Here is a 21,427-nt window from a genome sequence, read left to right on the forward strand (position 1 = left end):
TAAAAGAATTTCGGCAAACCAGGAATAGAAAGGAGCTTCCACAACCTGAGGATAAGCCTCCATATAAAACAATAATGGTGAAAGATTGAATGTTTTTCCTTAAAATCAGGACGAAGACAATGATGTCTATTCTTACTGTGTCTATTCAGCATTGTACTAGAGGTTCTAACTAGTGCAATGAGGCAAGAAATATAAATACAAGATATTAAATGGGAAAGGAAGAAGTAAAGCTGTCGTTAGTTGATGACTACATGACCATCCACATAGAAAATCTGATGGAATATACTAGACCTAATAAATGGATTTAGTAAGGTTTCAAGGTACAAGATAGATATACAAAAGTCAGTTATATTTCTATGCATTAGTAATGAATAACTGGAAATTGAAATTTAAAGATGTTACTTAAAAAGTGATTATCCATTGCACTGGGCTATGAGTTCTTCAGTTCTGGGAAGTTTTCTTAGATTATGTCATTGATGATGTCTTTCCTTTAGTTTCTTTGTTTCTCCTATTATTTGGATGTTTCGCTATTCTTTAAATATTATCGCCTAAACTAATCAAATTTTAAGGTATAGTCATTCATGTTTTTCCATCTTTTTGTTAACTTCCTTCTACTTCACGGACATTTCCTCAGCTTTATCTTCCAAGCTTCTACTGATTTTCTTTTTTTATTTCTGCTAATACCTGTTTGATTTTCAAGACCTCTCTCTTGTTCTCTTTTTAGAAAATACTATTCTGTTTGTGTTTTGTTTTTATGATGTTTTCCTTATCATTTTCAGGATATAATAATAATGTGTTGTTATTTTTAAGCTTTCTTCTTGCTACACAGTCTTGGCTTCCTCTAAGTCACTTCTTACTTTGTTTTAGTCCATGTCTTTTGTGTTAGAAGTTTTCTCAAGCTACCTTATAATCCTTAGTTGTTTGCTTATTATTAAGTGTGGAGATCTGAAAAGCTGTTTGGAAGCTCTGAGTGTGTGAGTGTGTGTGTGTGTGAGCATGTGTGGTTTGTCATCTATGAGCCTCACAGGAGGGCTATCTGGCTGGGACATTTCGTTGTGGAGTCTCTGGTGTTAGTATCTTTGGGTCTTCCTTTCAGGTCAGTCAGAATCCGCAGAGAAGCATCCTGCAGTTTCGAGCCTGGAAGATGAAGGCCAGCATTCTGGGATTTCGGTAGGTAAGAGGACCCAGGTCTCAGCATCCTCCACGTGAACACCTTTAATGAGATACTCCTGCCTTCAGTGTCCTGGGGTTCCCCTGTCAGAGACCCTGTTTTCCACTCACCAAGGAATAAGCCTCTAGTTTTTCACCTGGCTGTGTGGGGTAGGGGAAGAATCCAAGGATTTGACTGCTTTTTAAAACTGCTTTCTACTAGTCTTCTTTATTTACTCAGTCCCCCTGACCCTCGCTCCCAGAAGTGACTAGTGTCACTAATTCCTGAGCCTATCTGGGGTTCTGGGGTATGGATGAGATGGTTACAGCTTTCCCCATCTCCTGCTCCATGCTCGTTAGTGCTCTTGCACCTAGCTTCCAATAGTGTATTGATGTTATCTCCTCTCCCATTCTTCCTACTTTGTGGGTGTATAGCTTGAGAAGTCAAAATGAGAGAAAAATTTAGATAGCCTTTAACTTTGCTTTAGTGGAGTTTCAGGAAAGAGCAAAAGTGGATGCAGGTGTTCAGGCTGCCATTTTGTCCCGGGAGTCACGTAACCCATTATAAGAAGCTTTTATTATGACTAATTCCCGGTATCATGTAAGTTCTGCTCAGGGGCTAACTTGTACATTCCACGAGCCAGGAATTGTGGCCTTCTGGTTTACTGTGGTATTTTATCCCCCAGCACAGGCCTTGGTATATAAGAAAGTGTCAATAAATATTTACTAAATTTATGAATCAACAAATGAGCTGCCTTTAGAGCTTTTATTATATTAAAATTTTTCCTCAAGGCATACAGATGACCAATAGACATATGAAAAAACGCTCAATGTCACTGATCATCAGAGAATCACAAATCAAAACCACAATGAGATTGCACCTCACAGCTGTCAATGGCTATCATCAATAAATCAACAAACACGAGTGTTGTCCAGGATGTGGAGAAAAGGGAACCTTCATGCATTGTTGGTGGGAATGCAGATTGGTGCAACCACTATGGAAAACAGTATGGAGGTTCCTTGAACAATTAAAAATAAAACTATCTTATGACTGAGCAATCCCATGTCTGAGTCTTTATTCAAAGAAATCTAAAACACTAACTTGAAAAGATATATGCCTCCCTATGTTCATTATTTATAATAGCCAAGATATAGAAGCAACTTAATTGTCCATCGATATATAATTGGAGAAAGAAGATGTGGCACATATAGCCAATGGAATGAGGTGTTACAGCATGTGACAGTGTGGATGAGCCTGGAGGGTATTGGGCTAAATGAAATAAGTCAGACAGAAAAGGACAAATACCATACGGTTTCACTTATGTGAAATCTAAAAAACAAAATAAACAAAACAGAAACAAGCTCGCAGACACAGAGAACAAACTGATGGTTGGCAGATGGGAGGTGGCTGGGGGACCGGGTGAAAAAAGTGAAGGGGTTAAGAAGTACAGATTGGCAGTTACAGACCAGTCACGGGGATGGAAAGTGCAGCCTGGGGAATATGGTCAGTAATAATGTAGTAACTACTATGGTGTCAGGTGGGTGCCGGACTTTGTAAACTATGCAATCATCTAACTGCTATGCTGTTCACATGAAACAGTATCATACTGAATGGCAACCGTAATTTAAAAAGATTTTTTAAAGAAAAAATTTCCTCAATGATGTCAAGACTTCATCCTTGGGAACTGAATAGTATGTGGAAAGAGCCAAAAGTTGTTTAATGCCAAAACATATGACCTAGAGGAGTGAATGAACTGAGCAGGTAATGACAACACTTTTTTTTTTTTTTTGCCCCAAATAAGGTGTGGCATCATATTATGAGATTGATTTCCTTGTTTGGTGCATGACAAAGTCTGTTATCAATTCCCAAAAAGAAGTAAAGTGCAAACGTGTTTTGAGCAAACTTGGTTTCGTTGGTCTAGGTGTGGAGGGCCCAGTTTTAGGATCATAAGATTTTGCAGGTACTTGGGAAGCAAACAGCATATGGTGTGGGACAAACCATATGTGTTGCAGAAGCTTTTGTCTTCCCGATCAGAACAAATGCAGTTGAACTGGATGAACTCCCACTACCTTTTCAGCCACGAAGTTCGATGATGCTAAGACCTGGCAGCGTGTGAGGTGTGACTGCAGGGGCAAGAGCGTGCAGAAGGAGATTCTAGGGGGCCTGCATCCAAGTAGGCAGGCGGGAGGGGCTGCTGGGAAGAGCAGCTTCCCTGTAGCCGGAGGCGGTCAGGCGTCTGGGCACCTCTCCCTGGCTGGATGGTGGCTGGAAGTGACAACACTAACAGCCACAGACATTTATTATGCACTCACTCCACGCCAGCACTGTACTCTGCACACGTCACCTCATTAGGTCCTTGCAATAGCTCTGTGGAGTCAGTAGTGCTATTAGCCCCATTTTCCAGGTAAGAAAACTGAGTCACAGGGAGAGGAACGTAGTGTAGATATTCAAAGTCAGTTTAGCCACAGAATGACAAAAGGAAGGCCAGAAGGGAATACATCCCCAATGGCCAGATTTCGTTGTAACAGCTGAGGATTGTTGGTGGTATATGTGAACATCAGTCAGCGAGTGGCTTTCTGGTGGTTACTCCATGTACTATCTGCTGACTGACCAAAGTTGTCCATTTCATTATCAGAAAGTTGCTAAATTGCTGATCAGCAAAGGGAGAGAAAATAAGTTTCTCCTGTAGATGGTTAAAATAGAGCTAGGATCAGCCAGAACATGCTGGTGACTGAGCAGTCAAGGTGAGTAATCTTTCTGATTCGCCCCGGGGATGAGTACTTTTTCAACCTCCTTTGCTAGAAATCATTCTAAAGCCCTAGTAAGGGGACACCACCCAGGTGTCTCTTTCTGCAATGGCAGGCGCTCTGGCTGCTCTCTGAACCGGGTGTAATGGGACTCAGCCCCTCATGGGCTCTGATTTGAAACCCTGAGAGCATTTAACTAAAGGGTTGGTATCACCCTGCTTTATTGTTATTTCCCTCTTTGAGTACAGAAGGGAAATTCTGGGTTTTGGCTTATTCTTTTACTCAAACCAGAGAGCAGGATTTGGAGCCAGCCAGCCAGCCAGTTTAAATCCCAGCTCTGTTTTTCATTTGCTGCATAACCTTGGGCAAGTTACTTAAAGTCTCCAAGCTGTAGTTTTACAATTATGATCTACGTCACAGGGTTACTGTGGGGATTAATGTGATAATGTTAGCGACACGGTAGGGGTGCCATCCAGGGCAGAATCTACCATTAGTATCCTCACTGTTTCACGAAGAGGACTATATTACTCCTCGGGCTGCGGTGGGGGGCAATGCAGGCCACTGAAAAATCCAGTGTCTACTTTGTAAGTGTGCTTGGAGATCTCTCTCTCTCTCTCTTTCCTCCTGTCTCTCTTCCTCACACACACACACACACACACACACACACACACACACACAAAGTTAAATGCATTGAAATGCATTTGAGGCTGGAATTAGAGGTAGAGACAAATGCTATAGCAGCTTTGAGGAGACTACTCAGCCCAAGTGGTCCAGGAAGTCTTCTTGTTTTAAGGGTTTGTACCTTCATGGCTGTTGGGGCCTGGACCAGGATAAAGAAATAAGCAATACGTGTGGGGGGGGCTGCAGAAGACCCGTCTGGCTGGAGTGGGATGCACGGGTAGGGAGGCAACGAGCAATAAGGCTTCAGGGTAAGCTGGGGCCACACACAAAGATACTGTTAACAATGGGAATAGCAATCGCTATTATTTAGCTTTTACTGTGTGCAGGCCAGGTGCTTATATTACACTCTTTCCTTATATTATCTCATTTAATCCTCATGACAACACTGCGGTGTAGGTCTTATTATCACAAGTTTTCAAGGATACTGAGACTCAGAGAGGTTGGGTAACCTGCCCCAGGACACAGAGCTGGAAATTGGCAGACCCACAGTTTGGATGCACAAGCGTACACACAGACACTGGCACAGACCCAACACACAGGGGCCCAGGCAGAGGTGAGAGTTGTGTCCCTCCTCATCCTTCGGTCCCCTTCCCTCTAGCTGAGTTAGGGGCTACTCCTCTCCTTTGAGGGGTCCAGTGTGAAAAAGTGAGCCCTCTGCTCATCTATCCCACTTTTGCAGAAAATATTCCTGTGGCTTTGGTCCTCAGGGCAGGCAGGCCAGAGGGCAGGCGGCTGGGACCAAGAGGGAGGGGGTGAGGTGACAGGGCGCAGGATTTAAGGAGGCACTCTCTATTAGGGCCGACCCTGGTAGTGAAGGTGCACTGGAGAGTGAGCACCTGCTTAAATTCTGTGCCCTGGCCACCTCATTTGCCACCTCCTAGTCATGACCCTAGTTGTGTGGGCCAAGAAGCTCTTCTTATTCCAAAGTCTGGCAGAAATTCCCAAGGCCGGGCCACTGCTCCCCTTTCTGTTGCCAATTTAATGAGGTGAGGCGGGGGGCAGGGAGCAGGCAGAATTCAGTCTCAGGTAATCTTTCCACTATTCAAACCCTCCCTTCCTATCCCTGCATCCTCCAAGCCAACCCCCTCCACGTCTGGCCCATACTCTCTGTGCCTAAGTGGCTAAGTCTGGCTGCCCAGCCTCCAGCATGCTGCCCCTCCTCCAGGGGCAAGGAGTGGGGACAGCTGGTTGGTCCCAGGGGCCTGCGCTGAGAGCCACCTGGTTATGCCCCAGGGGCTGGGAGGTTTAGGCACTGCTCTCCTTCGCCCTCTAGAGGCTTGGGGTGGCAATGGGTGAGGCACCCAGGAGGGGTCCTGATTGAGGTGGGGGCCCTGGGCTTCCAAGAATGTGTGGAAGGTGTCTATAGTCAGACCACAGCCTCATCTGGAGCCTGCTGATGGAAAGCGCCTGGCAAGTGCTGCTGCCAGGTCAGGCATAAGGAGGTTCAAGGCCCCCTACCTCTGTCCGGGTGGGTATGGAGGGCTCTCCCTCCTGTGGGCCAGAGAAGGAGCTCCCCAGCCTGTGCCCTGCCAGCCCAACTGGACAGTCCCTCTGGCTTCTTGTCTTCCCCTTGGGCAGCTTCAGGGAGGCTGGGGGCTGCCCCTGCCAGCCCTGGGGCGTGTGGGGACACCTGCAATCTATCCTTTCACAGCCAGGCATCTCCAGAGGGGCTTTAGGTCAGAAGGGGAGCATGGTGAGGAGTGTGTCCCGGGTGGCTTTGTGAGGACAGAGCCTGGAACATGGTGGTGAAGTCTTCAACCCCTGGTTGGGTAGGGTGGACAGAGAAGGGGGAGGACGATGTTGTGGAGAGAGCCCGGGAGGATGGACAGATGTGTGGAATCACTTAATAAACCTTCCTAGGCTGGAAGGTTGGGTGCTGGGGACCTGGACTCCCAAAGGAGACTTGGTGGCCCACCCAACCTTCTTGTAATACCTGCGTCATTTGCATGGCAGTATATCTGCTCACCTGGCTCCCATCAGGGTATGCTGGCCTCGCCTCAGATTGTCCATTATTTGGCTGTGGCATTTGGGGGTCCTTGGCCCCACTCTCTTGCTCATTCTTGTACTTACTTGGTCCTGATTGCAGCACAAATGAAGGTGGATAAAGGGGGAAAGCGACTTCCTTTATGAGTGGATTTTCAGCCTCAGTTCCCCTAGGAGACTGGAGATTCTCGGGTTTTGGACAGCGGAGGAGGACGACTATGGAATGAATTACGGATTTGCCGCACCTGCCCACGTGCCAGGCCAGGAGTAGAGCAAGGGCCGGCTCTCTCCTAGAGCCTTACCAGCTGCTTCCGTATGGGATGGTGGGAGAACACCCAGGGGAAAGGCAGGACCGGCCTGAGTGTCCTGGCAGTCCTGGGGGAAGGAAGGCCCCTTGTCCTCACAGCCTGCACTGTGGCTATGCCAGCCTTACCCTCCCCAGTGCCCGGCGGGGGTCATCTCTGCTTCTCAAACAGTGGTTCTGGGCTCTCCTGCCCAAGCTAATGTCACAGTGGAGGCATAGGTTCTGCCCCAGTGAGGCCCTGTTGAGCCTGGAGGCTCGGGGTGCCTGCGGCAGGGAGCCCAGGGCTGAGGTGCCCTCTCACCCCCTCCCACCAGGGAACTTTCCCTCCATTTCCCACAAACACTTGCTTTGCCACTTGACAGCCTTCTCATTCCATTCCCCCGCTGCCCTGTTCTCGGCCCCACCACACCCCTGACAAATATCTTCCCCCACTTCAGCTCCCAGATCAGAGGCACAGGCACCCCACCCACCTCCGCTCCCAAAGAGGGGGGGCCCTGGGAGCTGACAACCTTTCTCTCTCCTTCCTCTCCCCTTCTCTCCTACTCGCTGACATTTTATCCAGGCCTGGAACAGGCCTGGAAGTCTCTAGATAAACATCCTGCTGCTATCATCCCATAAATCCCGCAAAGATGATGAGTTTGGTAGGCCTCTGCTTATCTAGCTTAAATCCTTGCTACAATCCCAGCTGTTCTAGTTGATGGCAATAGGCAAATTCAGGTTGTTTATCAGCCAATGGATGGAAGAGTATGCTGTTCTCTGCCTCCCCACCCACCTGCACTCCAGTAATCTTTATAGCACCCGAGAGGGGTCCCGAGTGGGGCTCCCTGGTCCTCCCTCCGTCTCCTTCAGTCAGCCAGGCCACGGGCCAGAGTGTCCACCACTTGCATCCTTACAGCTTCCTCCCGCCCCCTACAGCATGGACTGGGAGCCCCAACAGGGCTTTAGAAATCGGTACACCCCTTCACTCTATGGAGAGGACCTTAAGGCCAGAGATGGGCAGTGTTTTGCTCCAGGTCACACAGCAAGACAGCGACAGTTCCTGGTTTTGGACTTAAGCATCCTGACTTCCAGCCATGGCCCCTCATGCAGACATCTGAGCTGCTGCTCAGGAAGCAATAGCATTTCATGCCAGGGCTTTAGAGATACTCTTCATGTGAGGGGCTTTCAGGGTGACTCCTCTGGCGGTATTGGGGGGCAGTGCTCCTGAGATGTCCAGGCTCTCAATGGCCCTGGTCAGCTTGCCTGCATCAGCGTGAGCTCTGGGAACACGCGCCTCTCCTCGGTGGGGCCCCATCTGTGGTGGTGGTGAGTGTGTTTGTGTGTGTATGTGGGTGTGTGTATGTGGTTTGTTAGTTCCTGGGGCCTGCAGCCTGCTGGAGACCTGAGGGGTGATGGAGAGGAGATTGGTGTATGTGTGGTGGGGAGAGGAGCAGCTCGCCCAGGGCGATGGCGAGTCTGGTGAAGGCAGAGTCCCTGGACCTGCCTCTGTCCTCTTTAAGGCCTCAGCTCAGGCAGGGATTTGGGGTCGAGGGTTGATGCCCCTCACTGCACTCGATGCTCCCTCCACAGTAGCCACCCCAGATGGACAGAAGTGTGTCCCATCTCCTCAGAAACCCCTTTTCTGCAGTTCTCCTTTAGTCTCTGGAAGGCCAGTGGGAATTGGGGAGATGTGAAGACTATCTTTTCCCCTAGCTTGTCCCCCACTTCCCAGCCTGGTCCCCAACAGTGAGCCCAAGTGGAGAGCAGTCACCTCCTGGGGGCTCTGAGAAGCTTAGACTTCTGACAGGCACAGAGGAACACACAGAGTTCTCCTGGGATAGTGGGGTCTGGCAGAAAGCAGGGAGAGAGAAGGGAGAGAGGAGGGAGACAGGAGGGATGGACATATCCAGGGAAGGAGAGAGAAGGAGTGAAAGTGTGCCGATTGCTGATAACTGTCTGTGGTCTGGGCAGCTGGGCTTGGAATTCCAGCCCAGGGCTGGGCTTGGCCATCTCCACCACTTTTTCACCAGTGGCTGGCACCTGTGAGGTCCCTGCCACAGTGGGTGTGGGCCACACTTATGTATGGAGAGTCGGGGAGCCCTGACCTCGTCTTCTCAGGAGCAGAGGAGATGGGGAGGCATATAGATCAGGGCCCCAGACAGGCCTCATTCCCAGCTGGGAACTGCGCATTCCAGCCTCAGTTGAGAGTGGACTGGGGCAGGGCAGACGTTCAGCTGGTACAGCCTGGCATGATCACCTGATTGGTAAATAGCTGCTATTCCAGCTGCTGAGTCCCCTGTATGCCTCTCAAACCACCCCTCTCCCTTCCTGGGTCCCCAGGACCTGCCCACAACCCAGAAATGGAAGGGTTTATACCTGGCGCAGCACACACCCCTGGCTCTATGTGAACCATGCCAGGGCCACGACGGGTGTTAAATACTATTTTAGCTGTCACCCTCAGCTGGCAGGGGTGGGGGGCAGGTGTGTCAGAGCTGGAGCTGCCCAGGGCCAGGTCTTGGGGCTTGGGGAAGCGGGCAGCAGGCACAGCAGCCTGGAGCGTGCCCTACCTTACCTTTCCTGATGCTTCCAGCTGTGTTCTGGAGGAAGATGGGTCTGAGTAGGCTGGCGTGAGGGGAGATGTAGGTAGGAGGACCATCTCTCCAGGGGATGCCAGGGGGCCTGGTTCATACCAACTGCACCCTGTGCAGAGCACGCTGAGCCCCCTCCACAGGGGAAGGAGGAGCAAACACTGGGGCCTTGGGCCCAACAGCAGACCTGCTCCAGAGGCACATGGCCCCCGGTGCCCGTACCCTTCCCTGGCACTGCCTGGCTCCCCAGCTAGCTAGTCAGCTCTTGGGGGCAGAAGCCCTATGTATCCAAAGGTGCTTGGCTCGGCTGTGGACCCTGAGTATTAGAAATGGCACCAAGCTCTGGTCAAGAGATCTGAGTTTAGGTGCTGTCTCTGTAGCTGCTCGGCTTTGGACGGCTCTGGGTCTCCTTCTGTTCAGCTGGCAGTGAAGGGATTTTCAAACCTCTTTAGCAGTGGAGCCTTTTCTTTAAATGAAAGTCCCGTGAACATCCAATCAGCGAGGCAGATGAAACTGGGTGTGCTTTGCCTGTCCACTCCTACCACTGCCCCACCTGTCCCACCTCTGAAGACCCCTAAGGCCCCCAAGATCAGGGTCTGATGTGCTCTGGTGGATATCCCTTAACTAATTATCTGCTTCACTGATTACCTTGAGGACACTAGGCCAGGCTGCTCCTGGAAGCTGAGGGGAAGTCTCCCCCCGACTCCCCATGGCCCACCCTGCTCTTCCAGGTCTAGGAAGGCAGGCAGGATGTTGGGGGGGGGGACTCCTTCTAAGGGGCCAATCGTTAACTGGCTTTATCTTTGTGAACTGTCCTGGGGGGCTTGGGTTATGGGCCAGGCTTCCCGTGGCCAAGGTGCAGGGGGCCGCTAGGAGGAGGGAAAGGGCTCTTCTTGCTGAGAACTGAGGGGATGTTTGGGTCCCTGTCTCTTTTATTTTTTCCTAGGGTTTCCCTGAAGGAATCTATGTTGCGGCCGACTCAGTGACAACCTGGTGGCACAACTGCTCTGAAGAAAGGCTAAAGCAGGAACCCAGCCAACATACCTGCAGCGCTAGTCATCTTTGGCATGCATTGTCGAATTTCTTTTCTTCTTATTCTTCCTCTTCTTCCTCTCCTTCTCCTTCTCTCTCTCTCTCTCTCTCTCTCTCTCTCTCTCTCTCTCTTTTAACAAGAGGATGGGATAAGCCCATTTCCCTATTTCTTTCCATTTTACTTTATGGTAGTGGGTTTGCATTCTCTGAAAATTTGCCCTCACGTGGGGATAGGGACAGGAGAAAGGGAAGGGAGGTAACATGAAGAGACACCTACTCTAGCCAGGCCAGGAGCTTTGCTTGTATTCGCTGTTACTCGGTATCCATAAGGGGATCAGTTCCAGGAAACCCCTCTACAAGATACCAACGTCCTCTATGCCAACCCCCCGTGGAGATGGAGGGCAGACTGTATCTCCCTACAGCCTTGGGAGGTAGGCACCAGGACTTCCATTTTAGAGATGAGAAGACCGAGGCTCGGGCGGATGAAGTGACTTGAGCAAAGCCTTGGCTTGGACAGAGTGAACCAAGCCTGAGCCCAGCCCGTCTGGCTTTTCCTATTGCACGCCGAGCAGGCGGAGGGCGGTGCAGTGGGGCGGTGGGGGCTTTCCACAGTGAGGGTTCACCGAGTCAGTGTTTGTTTGTTGTTTTGTTTTTGTTTTTGTTTTTAAGACAGAGGTTCTGGCCTTCCAGGTAAGAGGAAGGAGTTCCCTACCTGCTGGAATTTGAGGGGTTCCTTGGAACCACACGTCCTCCGTACCACTTAGTGCTGCGCCTCCGATTTCAGCACACGCGCTGGATATCGTCCTCTCTAGGAGCCTTTAAGAATACACAACCCCTGGAAGAGGTGACACTCTGTGTTGGTGATCTCAGCTGGAGTGTCTGATGGAGCTGGCACGGAGACTTAACCCTTAGGGGCTGCAACCTCATGCTTTCACCTAGGAAGAGCCTGAGGTCCAGAAGTGGGTACTGCCTTGGCCAAGGTCACACCACAGGCAGCAGACTTGACTGTTTTGCCCGGTGCTGTTTCCAGGTGTTTACATACCTGTGGCAGGCAGACAGGAAAGCTCTGAGCACCTGCTAGGGGCAGGGAGGAGGCAAAGCCAGTAAAAAGATGTTTCTGCTTTGTGCCTTGCCCCAGCTGAGTGGCCCTGTGCTTGTCACAGGCCGTGTCCTTCTCCTCTCACCCTCAAGCAAACAGCAGCAGCGAGGGACCTACCTCTAGTGTCTGCTTGTTTGTTTAAATTCTCTGGCAGAGACATGCTGTCCCAGAGGGCGGGGAAACCAGTGTGGGGCTTACCCCCTGAGGGAGTGTCATTGTCCCTGTGGGCTTTGGCTGGGAATGTTTCTGAGGGAGCCCTAATCCCCTTCCCTGTCTGGCCTCCAAGTCTCTATCACCCAGAGGAGCAGGTGGAGATCATTTCAGAATCCCCCCAGACCTCACTTCCCCTGCCTGTTCTCTATCCCTGCTCCACTTGGCTGGCTAACTCTTACTCTTCCATCAAGACTCAAGTGACACTTCTTCCAGGAAGTCTTCCCCTACTCCCAGCAATTACACGCCCCCTTTGGAGAGTTTCTATTTTCAGTTTATTCTTTCATTCGTCTCCACACAGGAAGCCTCTTCCACACTGCTGCAGTCCTAGGGCCCAGCCCGAAACAGAACCCATGGGCCTAGTTCAATGCTTGTTCATGGAAGAGATGTCCCACGCTGCCTCCTGCAAACAGCTCCTCCTTACGCCCATTCCAACCAGTTTGACGGCTCTGCCTCAGAACCTTCATATTCATAGCATCTGCGCCTCTCTCAGGGCCTCTTTCCCATCTTACCTTCTGGGGTAACTGTGCGCAGCTGTCTGTGTGCAGCAACTCTCCTGGCAGGTATTTTAACTCCTGTTTTACAGACGAGGGGAACAGCAGATCAGAGAGTTTGAGTAACTTGCCTATGGTCACACAGTTATCAAGTAACAGAGCCAGGCCCCAGCTGGTGTGGTTCAGTTGATTGGAACATCATCCTGTGTACCAAAAGGTCACGGGTTTGATTCCCAGTCAGGGCAGATGCCAAAATTGCGGGTTCGGTACCCTCTTGGAGAGCATACGAGAGGGAACCAATTGATGTTTCTCTCCTTCCCCCTCCCTCCCTTCCCCTCTCTCTAAAATCAATAAGCATGTCCTCTGGTGAGGATAAAAAAAAAGTGGCAGTCCAGGAGTGCCACTTGGGTCCCTTTGGATGCAAAGCCCTTGCGCTTTCCACTGCCCTGCTTAGGTGTCCCTGCATCTCCTCTAATATCAGCACAGCGCCTGGTGCCTGGTAGGCCTTGGAAAAGATCCGCACATTGGAATGAAGCTCAGCTCCCAGGCAGCGCCCAGGTTGGGAGGGAGAATGTATCTTTAGGACCTCAGCCACCACCTGGTGCCATCACCTTCTTCCCAGCAGAGGCTCCCTCCAAGACTGGGCAGGGGTGTGAACATGGGCGGCAGTGGGCAGGACAGTGGTCTGACTTTGAGGGTTAGAAAGACAGAGAAGCAGTGTCAGGAAGTGGACATGGTGGGGCTGGCTGTCAGGAAGAAGCAATCCAAGGAGACAGCCTGGTGATACGGGATTAAACTGAAGCCCAGGAGGGAGAGGCAGAGATTTGACTGATGGGGCAGGGGTATTGTGGGTAGGTGTGCTCTACCAGATAGTGACCCTGCCCGGCCCCTCTGCCCCCTCTTCTGATTGCTTCCCATCGCGCTCTCCCCCCTTTTCCTGATTGGATTCTCAAGGGAGTTAACCTCTCTGACTTCCTCTGCTCCCCGCTCGTTACCAATCGGCACCGTTACCTGTCATTACCTGAGTTGAACCTCCAGATCCAGATGTGGATATGATGTTGGCAGTGGAAAAGAGATCCTTCTTCCTGGCTTTCACTTTGTCTCTCCATTGCTTTGTTGCAAAGACCTAGTGAGAGGCAGAGAGAGAGAGAGAGACTGACCCACAGTCAGACAGGGAATTGAAAGGAACCAACCCAATTCTTTCTCCTTCAATTCAGCTGGTTCATATTTCTGCCCTTGCTGTGGATCTCATCTGTGTCCTGCCCTGTGCCTGGGGGTGGGGGAATTGAGTGAGGATATGAGGAGGAGCCTTCCTGCCATCACAGAGAAACCACTTGGAGAAATGTTTAGACAACAGCAAGACTCAGAGACCCCTCCTTACTTCAGAGGGGATCCGTCCCTTTATTCATAGGCTTGGAGGTTAACTGCCCATGCCCACATAGGCACAGGCCAGCGCTTCCCTGAACATCAGAGGTGACAGGATCTCAGGACAACGTACAACTATTGTGCCTTGGGCTGATCACTGCTTCCTTTGTTTGGGGCCACAGCTGGCTACTGGCCACCTTTTACGCTCTTCTCCATCCCACCCCTGCCCCTCTCTCCCTTCTCCCCTCCCCTGGAACACCTTCCCCTTCCTCCTAGGCTCCTTTTGAATTGTGCAGAGCCTTATGCTGAGGCCTCCCCAGCCCCGAATGTGGCTGAGGTTGTCTGTCAAGGGGACCAAGTGTGACCTCTGTTTGAGCTGCTCTCTGCTCCATGCCCCATCCCACACCATGTTGTTGGGTGATCTTGGATCCCTCTGTGCCCTTGGGATTCTCTGGAGGGACAGTCTGCCCTGACATTTGCTGCCCTGAAGCCACCTACAGAGGGAGGATAAGTGAAATTAAGTCTGTGGATTAAGCTGGTGGAAAAGAAGGTGCTATAGAGACGTGGTCTTATGATCATTGATTCGTGTTTCTTGTTCCCATTTTTGAAGACCCAGGTGCATTGGGTTTTCAGTTCAATGATAATGTGGGCATTGGCTGGGTCCATGATTGTGGGTTATTGGGAAAGCTGGTGATACCACATTGGGGGACGGGATCCAGAGTCAACCCCCTACTCTGAGTCACTACCAGGCTGTGTCTCTTAAATAAATGGTGGAGATGGGAGACTCCCCCACCCCTTCCAGGTCAAGGGTGCTCCAAATCCCTCAAGTCAGGCTACAGTTCTGCTCCCCGCCTTCCTCTGGTTCCCTGGGTACAGCTCACAGAGGGAACCTGAAATAGGTCATTTGTAACACGCATCACTGAATGCCGCCAAGGGGGATGGTTGGCTCAGGTTGAGGAGAGCCCTGGGGCTGTTAAGTGACAATTAATGGCCACATCTCCTTGGAACTCCTTCATCTTTCTCTCAGCCTCAGGGTCCTTCATTAAGACCTCCTCTTCAGGCCTCTCTGGGGGCTGAGGGAGGCTGAGATGAGAAGGGATATGGAAGTCATGCCTCTAGGGGCCTCTGTCCTGGTCTCTGATGCTCTCGGGGCAGGGTTGAGGGAGGGGGACTCTGCCAAGGTGCCCACATCTTGTGCTCTGGGGGTTTGAGCAGTGGACCAATTTGGGCAAGGAGGAAGCCTAGCAGCCTGCCTTCCATATCCCTGGCAGCAGCTTGGAGCACAAAGCCTAGGTGAGGAGGTTGCCCTGGGAGGGGAGCCTTGAGCCAGCAAATAAATGTTTACTAAAAAGTAAACTGTAGAAAGATCTTGTCCCTGCTGCTGGGAAGCCTGCCAGGTGGTGGAGACAGGACCAGAGGCAAGAATGATGAAAAGGGTAGGATAGGGTTGGGGCAGGGACCCAGCTCCTCTGCCCATGAGGGCCACAAGACACCAATCCTGTGGAAATGGGGCACTAAAGGGGTCGCCTAGTACTCCCACCAAAGCTTTGTACCATGTGCTGAGGTGGCAGGCTGGCTAAGTGGGGGAAGTTGCTGCATTCCCATCCTCTCCCAGCCCAGCTTCCATTCTCAGCCTAGGTCTCCACAGAGGCCACATCAGCCTCAGGACAGGCCCTGGCCAGATTTAGATAAATAATGAGAGTGGTTGGTCCCTCTCTTCCCACAGGTATCAGAGTCCCCCTTTGCTCCCTGGGGGAGCCCTGGGAGCTGCTGGGTCAAAGCCCAACCAGGAATTTTTCCAGGCTGGTTCTTATATGCAAGGGTGGGGTGGGGGGGCCTTGGGGGACACTTAGAGAAGACATGGAGAATTGGGAGAGTGCAGGGCTTTGAAGGAAGGGAGGAGAGGAGAGTGGAAGAGAGAGAAGAGAGGCAGCCAACTGGGAGAAGAAGGCAAGGGATCCTGGGGGGTCTGGGAGTGCTGAGGACAACTGCCCAACTCTGTTCAGAAGAGAAGTTGTGAGCCTGGGTTGAAGCTGATGGAAGCCTTGGCCCCCAGCCTGGTGGGAGCTCTGGGCAGCTGGCCTACAGACCTTCCTTAGTGCTGGAGAGTAGGTTTGAATCATCACTTAGGCCCAGGCCTCCATCCGCCCCACCAGAGCCCCTGGCCTCAGTTCCCTGGCAACATCTGGGTGGGGGGAACAGAAACAAGGGCCTCTGTCTGACCAGCCGCCTTTCCCTTTGGGCCCTGCCAGACTCCACGGTGCATACGTGGTCTCCAACAGGTCCTCTTCCATGTGGACTACCGACTAACCCCAGAACCACATGCTTTTCGTTCTCAGCCCCGCAAACTTGGTGCCAAATAATTCTCCCCAGGGAAGCCTCCCTGGATACTTCCCAAAGGACTCCAGTCACCCCAGCCTGTTGGCTGCAGCTAACGCTGCTGAGGGCTCCAGATGGGCACATTATCTAGATGGATACACCAGGCCCTCTGTGCCTATCACTGGGCTCTCTGCACATGGGGACCATTTGAGTCTAAAAAATCCACCGTTTGAGAGGTCAGAAATGGGGGCGGTCCAGGGTAATTTTTCGCCCTCATCCTGAGGCCCATTCCCTCTTGAGCCAGAGCTGGGGTGTGCAGACGGTAGTCACTAGGGGGCGCTCGGTCACCACAGGGAAGCAGGGTGAACTTGGTTGAGCAGCGTCTGCGTGAGTGAGGACGCGTGAGAGTGAGAGTGTGAGTGTGTGCGTGTGGAGAGAGGAAGCTGAGAGTGTTGGAGGTGGGGTGAAGGCCAGGGATTACCCCAGGATTCCAGGAGATCTGTGTTTCCCTATCTCCAGTATTTCCTGTCCGATCCCCACGCCCCCTCCACTATTCCCAGCAAAGGACAACTGCTTTCTAGTCCTTTCCGCACAGAAACCCCACTTTCGTGTTCCCGCTCCGCAAATGCCGCGAGTGAGACTCCGGGTAAACGGGGGCGGGGGGGCGGGTGGGTAATTTTCAGGCTGTGAAGCTTGGTGGGGACCGAGCTTTCCCTTTACTGGGGTGGATCAGGGGGAGGGGGCGTAGGCTTCACTAGGTGTCCCCAGGGGAAGGAAGCGCCTGGGGGTCGAGCTGAACACCGAGCGTCTGGAGGCTAAGGGCTACGGCTCCGCCTCGGGGCGTGTCGGAGGCGGGGTCAGGCGGGTGGGGAGGAGCCAGACCTTTTTTTTGGGGGCGGCTGGTAGCGGTGAGGAGCGCAGAGGCTTGGGGCAGCCAGGCTGCGGGGAGGCCGCAGCGCCGGGGGCGAGTAGAGCCGGCAGCAGCGGCGCTTGGTCGGAAGACGCGGCGGCGAGGCAGAGGAACCCGCGGAGTCACCAGTCAGGGGGTCTCCGCACTGGAATATGATCTTCATTTATCCAGGGTTTACCCTCTTTTTTTCTTCAACATTTTAAAAAACCGTATTCTTTTCCGTTTTAATTTATTTTTGCTTCCCATTCCCCGCTTAAATCGGGCCGACCGTTTGGGGAGATTGCTTCTGTACTCCCCCGATCACTCCGGATTTTGGACCCAGCAGAGAGAAGAAAGAGGTAGCAAGAGCTCCGGAGAGAAGTCGAGGAAGAGAGAGAGAGAGACCGTGTCAGAGAGCGCGCGCGGGAGAGCGAGCGACGAGAGGGACAGGGGTAAAGTGAGTGACCTGCTTTTGGGGGTGACCGCCAGAGCGCGGCGTGAGCCCTCTCTCTCAGGATCCCGCATCAGACCAGCAGCGCTGACCGACAGACAGACAGACACCGCCCCCCGCCCCAGCACCCACCTCCTCCGCGGCCAGCAGCCGACGGTGGACGCGGCGGCGAGCCGCGGGCAGGAGCCGGAGGCCGCGCTCGGAGGCGAGGTGGAGGGGGTCGGGGCTCGCGGCGTTGCACTGAAACTTTTGGTCCAACTTCTGGGCTGTTTTCGCTCCGGAGGAGCCGTGGTCCGCACCGGGGCAGCCGAGCCGAGCGGAACCGGGAGAAGTACTAACGCGGGCCGGGAGGAGCCCCAGTCCGAGGAGGGGGAGGAGGAAGAAGAGAAGGAAGAGGAGAGGGGGCCGCGGTGGCGACTAGGCTCTCGGAAGCCGGGCTCATGGACGGGTGAGGCGGCTGTGTGCGCAGACAGTGCTCCAGCCGCGCGCGCGCCCCAGGCCCTGGCCCGGGCCTCGGATCGGGGAGGAAGAGGAGCTCGCCCAGGCGACGAAGAGAGCGGGCCGCCCCGCAGCCCGAGCCGGAGAGGGAGCTCCAGCCGCACCGGCCCCGGCCGGGCCTCCGAAACCATGAACTTTCTGCTCTCTTGGGTGCATTGGAGCCTTGCCTTGCTGCTCTACCTCCATCATGCCAAGGTAAGCGGCCGTACCCGCCTGGCGCCTCGGGCAGCTGCGAGCGCCTCTCTCGGCTGGGGACGTGCGTGCGAGCGCGCGCGTGGGGGTTCCGTGCCCCACGCGGGTCCTTGGGCACCGGGCGCGCGGCTTCCCACTCTATCCTCGTACGTGTAGGGGGAGGGGGCGCGCGCTAGGTGGGAGGGCACCAGGATAGAGCCTCACCGCCCACGCGGGCCCTGCCCACCCACCAGAGTCACCGCACGTACGATCTGGGCCGACCAGCGGAGGGCGGGAGCCGCTGGAGGAGGCCGAGGGGGCTGGGCTTGCGCTGTCGCCGGCTGCTGAAGTTTGCTCCCCGCCGCTTGTCCCCGACGAACTGGAAGTCCGGGCAGCGGGGGCGGGAGCCGGAGCCCAGCGGGCAGGAGTGTGGTCGGACCTTGGACCGAAGGAGGGCTGAGAGCGTGAAGGGGGCAGGGCGCAGGCGCAAGAGGGGGCTCGCTGTCACTGCCGCCCCATCTCTTTGGCTCTCTGCATGAGTTTAGGAAAAGTTTCGGGGTGGATTGCTGCGGAGACCACCCCCCACCTCCGCCGGGCCACCTGTGCGGCACCACCCCCGGCGGTCCCCGCTCGCGTCCCGCTCGGTGCCCGCCCTCCCCCGCCCGGCCGGGCGCGCGCGGCGCGGAGCCGATTACATCAGCCCGGGCCTGGCCGGCCGCGTGTTCTCGGAGCCGCCGCGGCCCGAGCGGGGAGTCCCGGGCTGAAAGAGGCGCCCCTCCCCCTGCCGGCGCTCCGCGGGAAGGTGACCTCTCGAGGTAGCCCCAGCGGGAGGACCCAGGAACCACCGTGTCCCTTCCAGCCGTCCCCAGCCCTAACTCCCTGTGCTAGGAGGAATCTCCTGACGCCCCTTCCCCATTTTCTCCCTAGCGTGAAGAGAAGCCCGGCCCACCCCTTTATATGTATTTTTTACTCCTCTTTGTGGAGAAGACCCCCCAAACCTCTCTCCAGCCCCAGAGTCCAGGGAAAGGATGATCTCTGTCCGAGATGCCAGGTCAGGGTGCCAGAGCCCACCGGGTGCATTGTCGAGACTCTACCTAGAGTCCCAGCTTAGTGACAGTCAGCTTCCCTCCCTTCCCCCACACTTCCGAGTGAGTTGCGCTCAAGCTTTTATGCGAGTGGGCCAGGGGAGGGTTTAAAGAGTGTCATTACCCCACTTAACACAGTTTGGAAAAATGATTTCAAATTTGCTGTTACATAGTGTGGAACTAACCCTCCCCGAACCTTTGGAAGGAGCTCCTGCCAGTCTTGCAAACACACTTTGTCCTAGTGAAATTGGACGTTGGAGCAGGAGCAGGTGGTTTTTGCAACTTCATACTCGCCCACCCAACTTGATTCTCAAAGCCACCCAAGAGGTCATTTTTCCACTCTCCCTTAGACCTTCCCTCAGCCTGAGCCTGCTTGGGGAGAGGCAGAAGGAAGGACATGGGCTGGGGTCCCTGCTGCCACCTGAGTCCCTCAGACCCTGGCACAAAGGCTTGGGCTCCAGGCCTCCAAGTGGGGGTGGGGGTGGGGGGAGGAGTGGCCGACTGGCCACAGTGTGACCTTCAGAGGCCCCCAGAGAAGGGCACCTGGCCCCTCCCTGCACAGACCCACACCTCCCTGTGCCCCCTGGCCTTGGAGGGGTTATGAAGTTTCTGTTCACTTTCCTGGTTGGGGCCCCGGAGGAGTGGAGGGTATACCTGGTTGGTAGAGGGAAGCCAGGGGGTGTCCTGGGATGGGTGAGGGGCTGAGGTGGAGACTCTGGGTGGCCCCCTGAGGGAGCTACAGTTGGAGGCTATCCAACTGGGAGTCTGGAAACTGTTATCTGACCTTGGCCCTGGGGGCAAGGCTGGGGGAACTGGGGTGCATTGGGGGTGTGTGGGAAGGAGAGGGAGCCAGACAGACTGTGAGACTTCCTCTCAGTGGGTCTGCAGTTCTGTGGGTTAGCGGGCAGCTCTGCTTTTCAGGATCTGCTGGAAACAGGGGCAGGTGGAGTGGGCATTTGGTGAGAAATGAAGACCCTCTGGAAGGGCTGGGGGAAGCCTTTACCCAGTGCTGTCAGGCCCACGTGGTTGGGCTTGTTGACCTTCACAGCTCCAGGGGAGAGGAGGAATCATCTGGTGGGGGTGGGGGGGATGGGGGAGGCTTCAGGCTTTGGTAGTGCAGGGGGCCCCCTAGGGGCTGGGCAATGTTAAGGCATAGAAGGCTTCCCTAGTTGCATTTGAGGAAGGTGCCCAGGTGGGAGGGACTTGGGGACCCCCTCAGTATGGGAGGGAGGAGGAACCAGGGAACAAGATAGGAGCGTGAAGCTAGAGGTGTTGGAGATGTATTCAGGCCCTGGTGAGCTTTGTGCATGGGGGGACGTGGGCTCTACCTTCCCCCAGGGCCTCCTCCCAGGTGTTACCCTCCAGGCAACCTGTGAGTTTGTTGAATATTCCTGAAGCCTGAAGAGTTTGGATGGGGGAGGGTGGCTGGTGTCCTTCAGTCCTCTGCACCCCCTCCCTTCCCAGCAACAGCTCACCCCGGTGTTTGTCCCGTCAGCAGGAGAAGGTCACCGTGTTGTTTTCCTGGCCCCCAGTCCTTCCTTCTTGCCCCAGTCCAAATTTGTCCTTTTTGACCTTAATACTTACCTGTGGCTTTGGACCGGGGAGTCAGGGGGGCTGAGGGGATTCACTTCTTTTAGCTCAGCTGTGGGCCAGTGAGAATAGGCAGAGGGAACTGTGGGGAAGGGGCGAGGACGTGGACATTCTGGTGTTTTCTTACTGCATTTCGAGTACCCCCCCCCCCCCATACACAATGTCTGGTCAGTCTTTGTCTCCTTTGACTTCAGAATTGGAGCAGTCCAGGGGTGGAGGGCAGGCTCTGTGCTTTGGGGAGCCTTGGAGAAGCCAGAGGCTGTGAGCTGGAAGGGCCGAGGGCTGGGAGGAGGGAGCAGGGGCGGGGGGCTAGGCCTGGGCACGTGTGCACATGCCCACATCTCAGTCTTTTGTTTTGTCCTCAGTGGTCCCAGGCTGCGCCCACGGCAGAAGGAGAGCAGAAAGCCCACCAAGGTGAGTCCCCCCGCCTCTCGGACGGGGTCCCTTGACTCCTCCTGGGGTTGGGTGGGGAGGCCAAGCTCCTTCTTTTATGGTCCGTGACAGGGATCAGGAGGGATGAAATGAACCCTTCATGCTGGAGGACTCTCTCTCCTGTCCAGGCCTCTACTAGGGGTAGGACTTTTCCTACTGTTCTTTCCAGTAAAGCTTTCTTTGGAGAGGGAGCTGTGAGCACAGACCAGGGAGACAACAATGTTCAAGGATCCCAGATGTCCGTCTGCCTCCGCAGGGAGGATGGATACTGCAGGTCACTTCCAACCCAGCAGGTCTCACCAGTGGGGCCTTCGTGGAGGGGCTGTGACCCTTGCTGTCCAGAGAGCTGGCTCTGCATGA

General features: G+C 54.0%; 1 protein-coding gene across 1 annotated transcript in view; it reads left to right on the top strand.

Annotated features, from left to right (window-relative positions):
- The first annotated feature begins 3,871 nt into the window (after positions 1–3,871).
- The window catches only part of VEGFA (vascular endothelial growth factor A), a 28,511-nt gene continuing 10,955 nt past the window's right edge, over positions 3,872–21,427 (top strand). Inside the window, exons 1-3 of the mRNA XM_024557726.3 lie at positions 3,872–3,894; positions 16,772–17,984; positions 21,001–21,049. Of these exons, the coding sequence (XP_024413494.2) occupies positions 3,872–3,894; positions 16,772–17,984; positions 21,001–21,049 (1,285 nt within the window). The remainder of the gene's footprint in view (positions 3,895–16,771; positions 17,985–21,000; positions 21,050–21,427) is intronic.

The sequence above is a fragment of the Desmodus rotundus genome, chromosome 11 (assembly GCF_022682495.2).
Source record: "Desmodus rotundus isolate HL8 chromosome 11, HLdesRot8A.1, whole genome shotgun sequence".
NCBI lineage: Eukaryota > Metazoa > Chordata > Mammalia > Chiroptera > Phyllostomidae > Desmodus > Desmodus rotundus.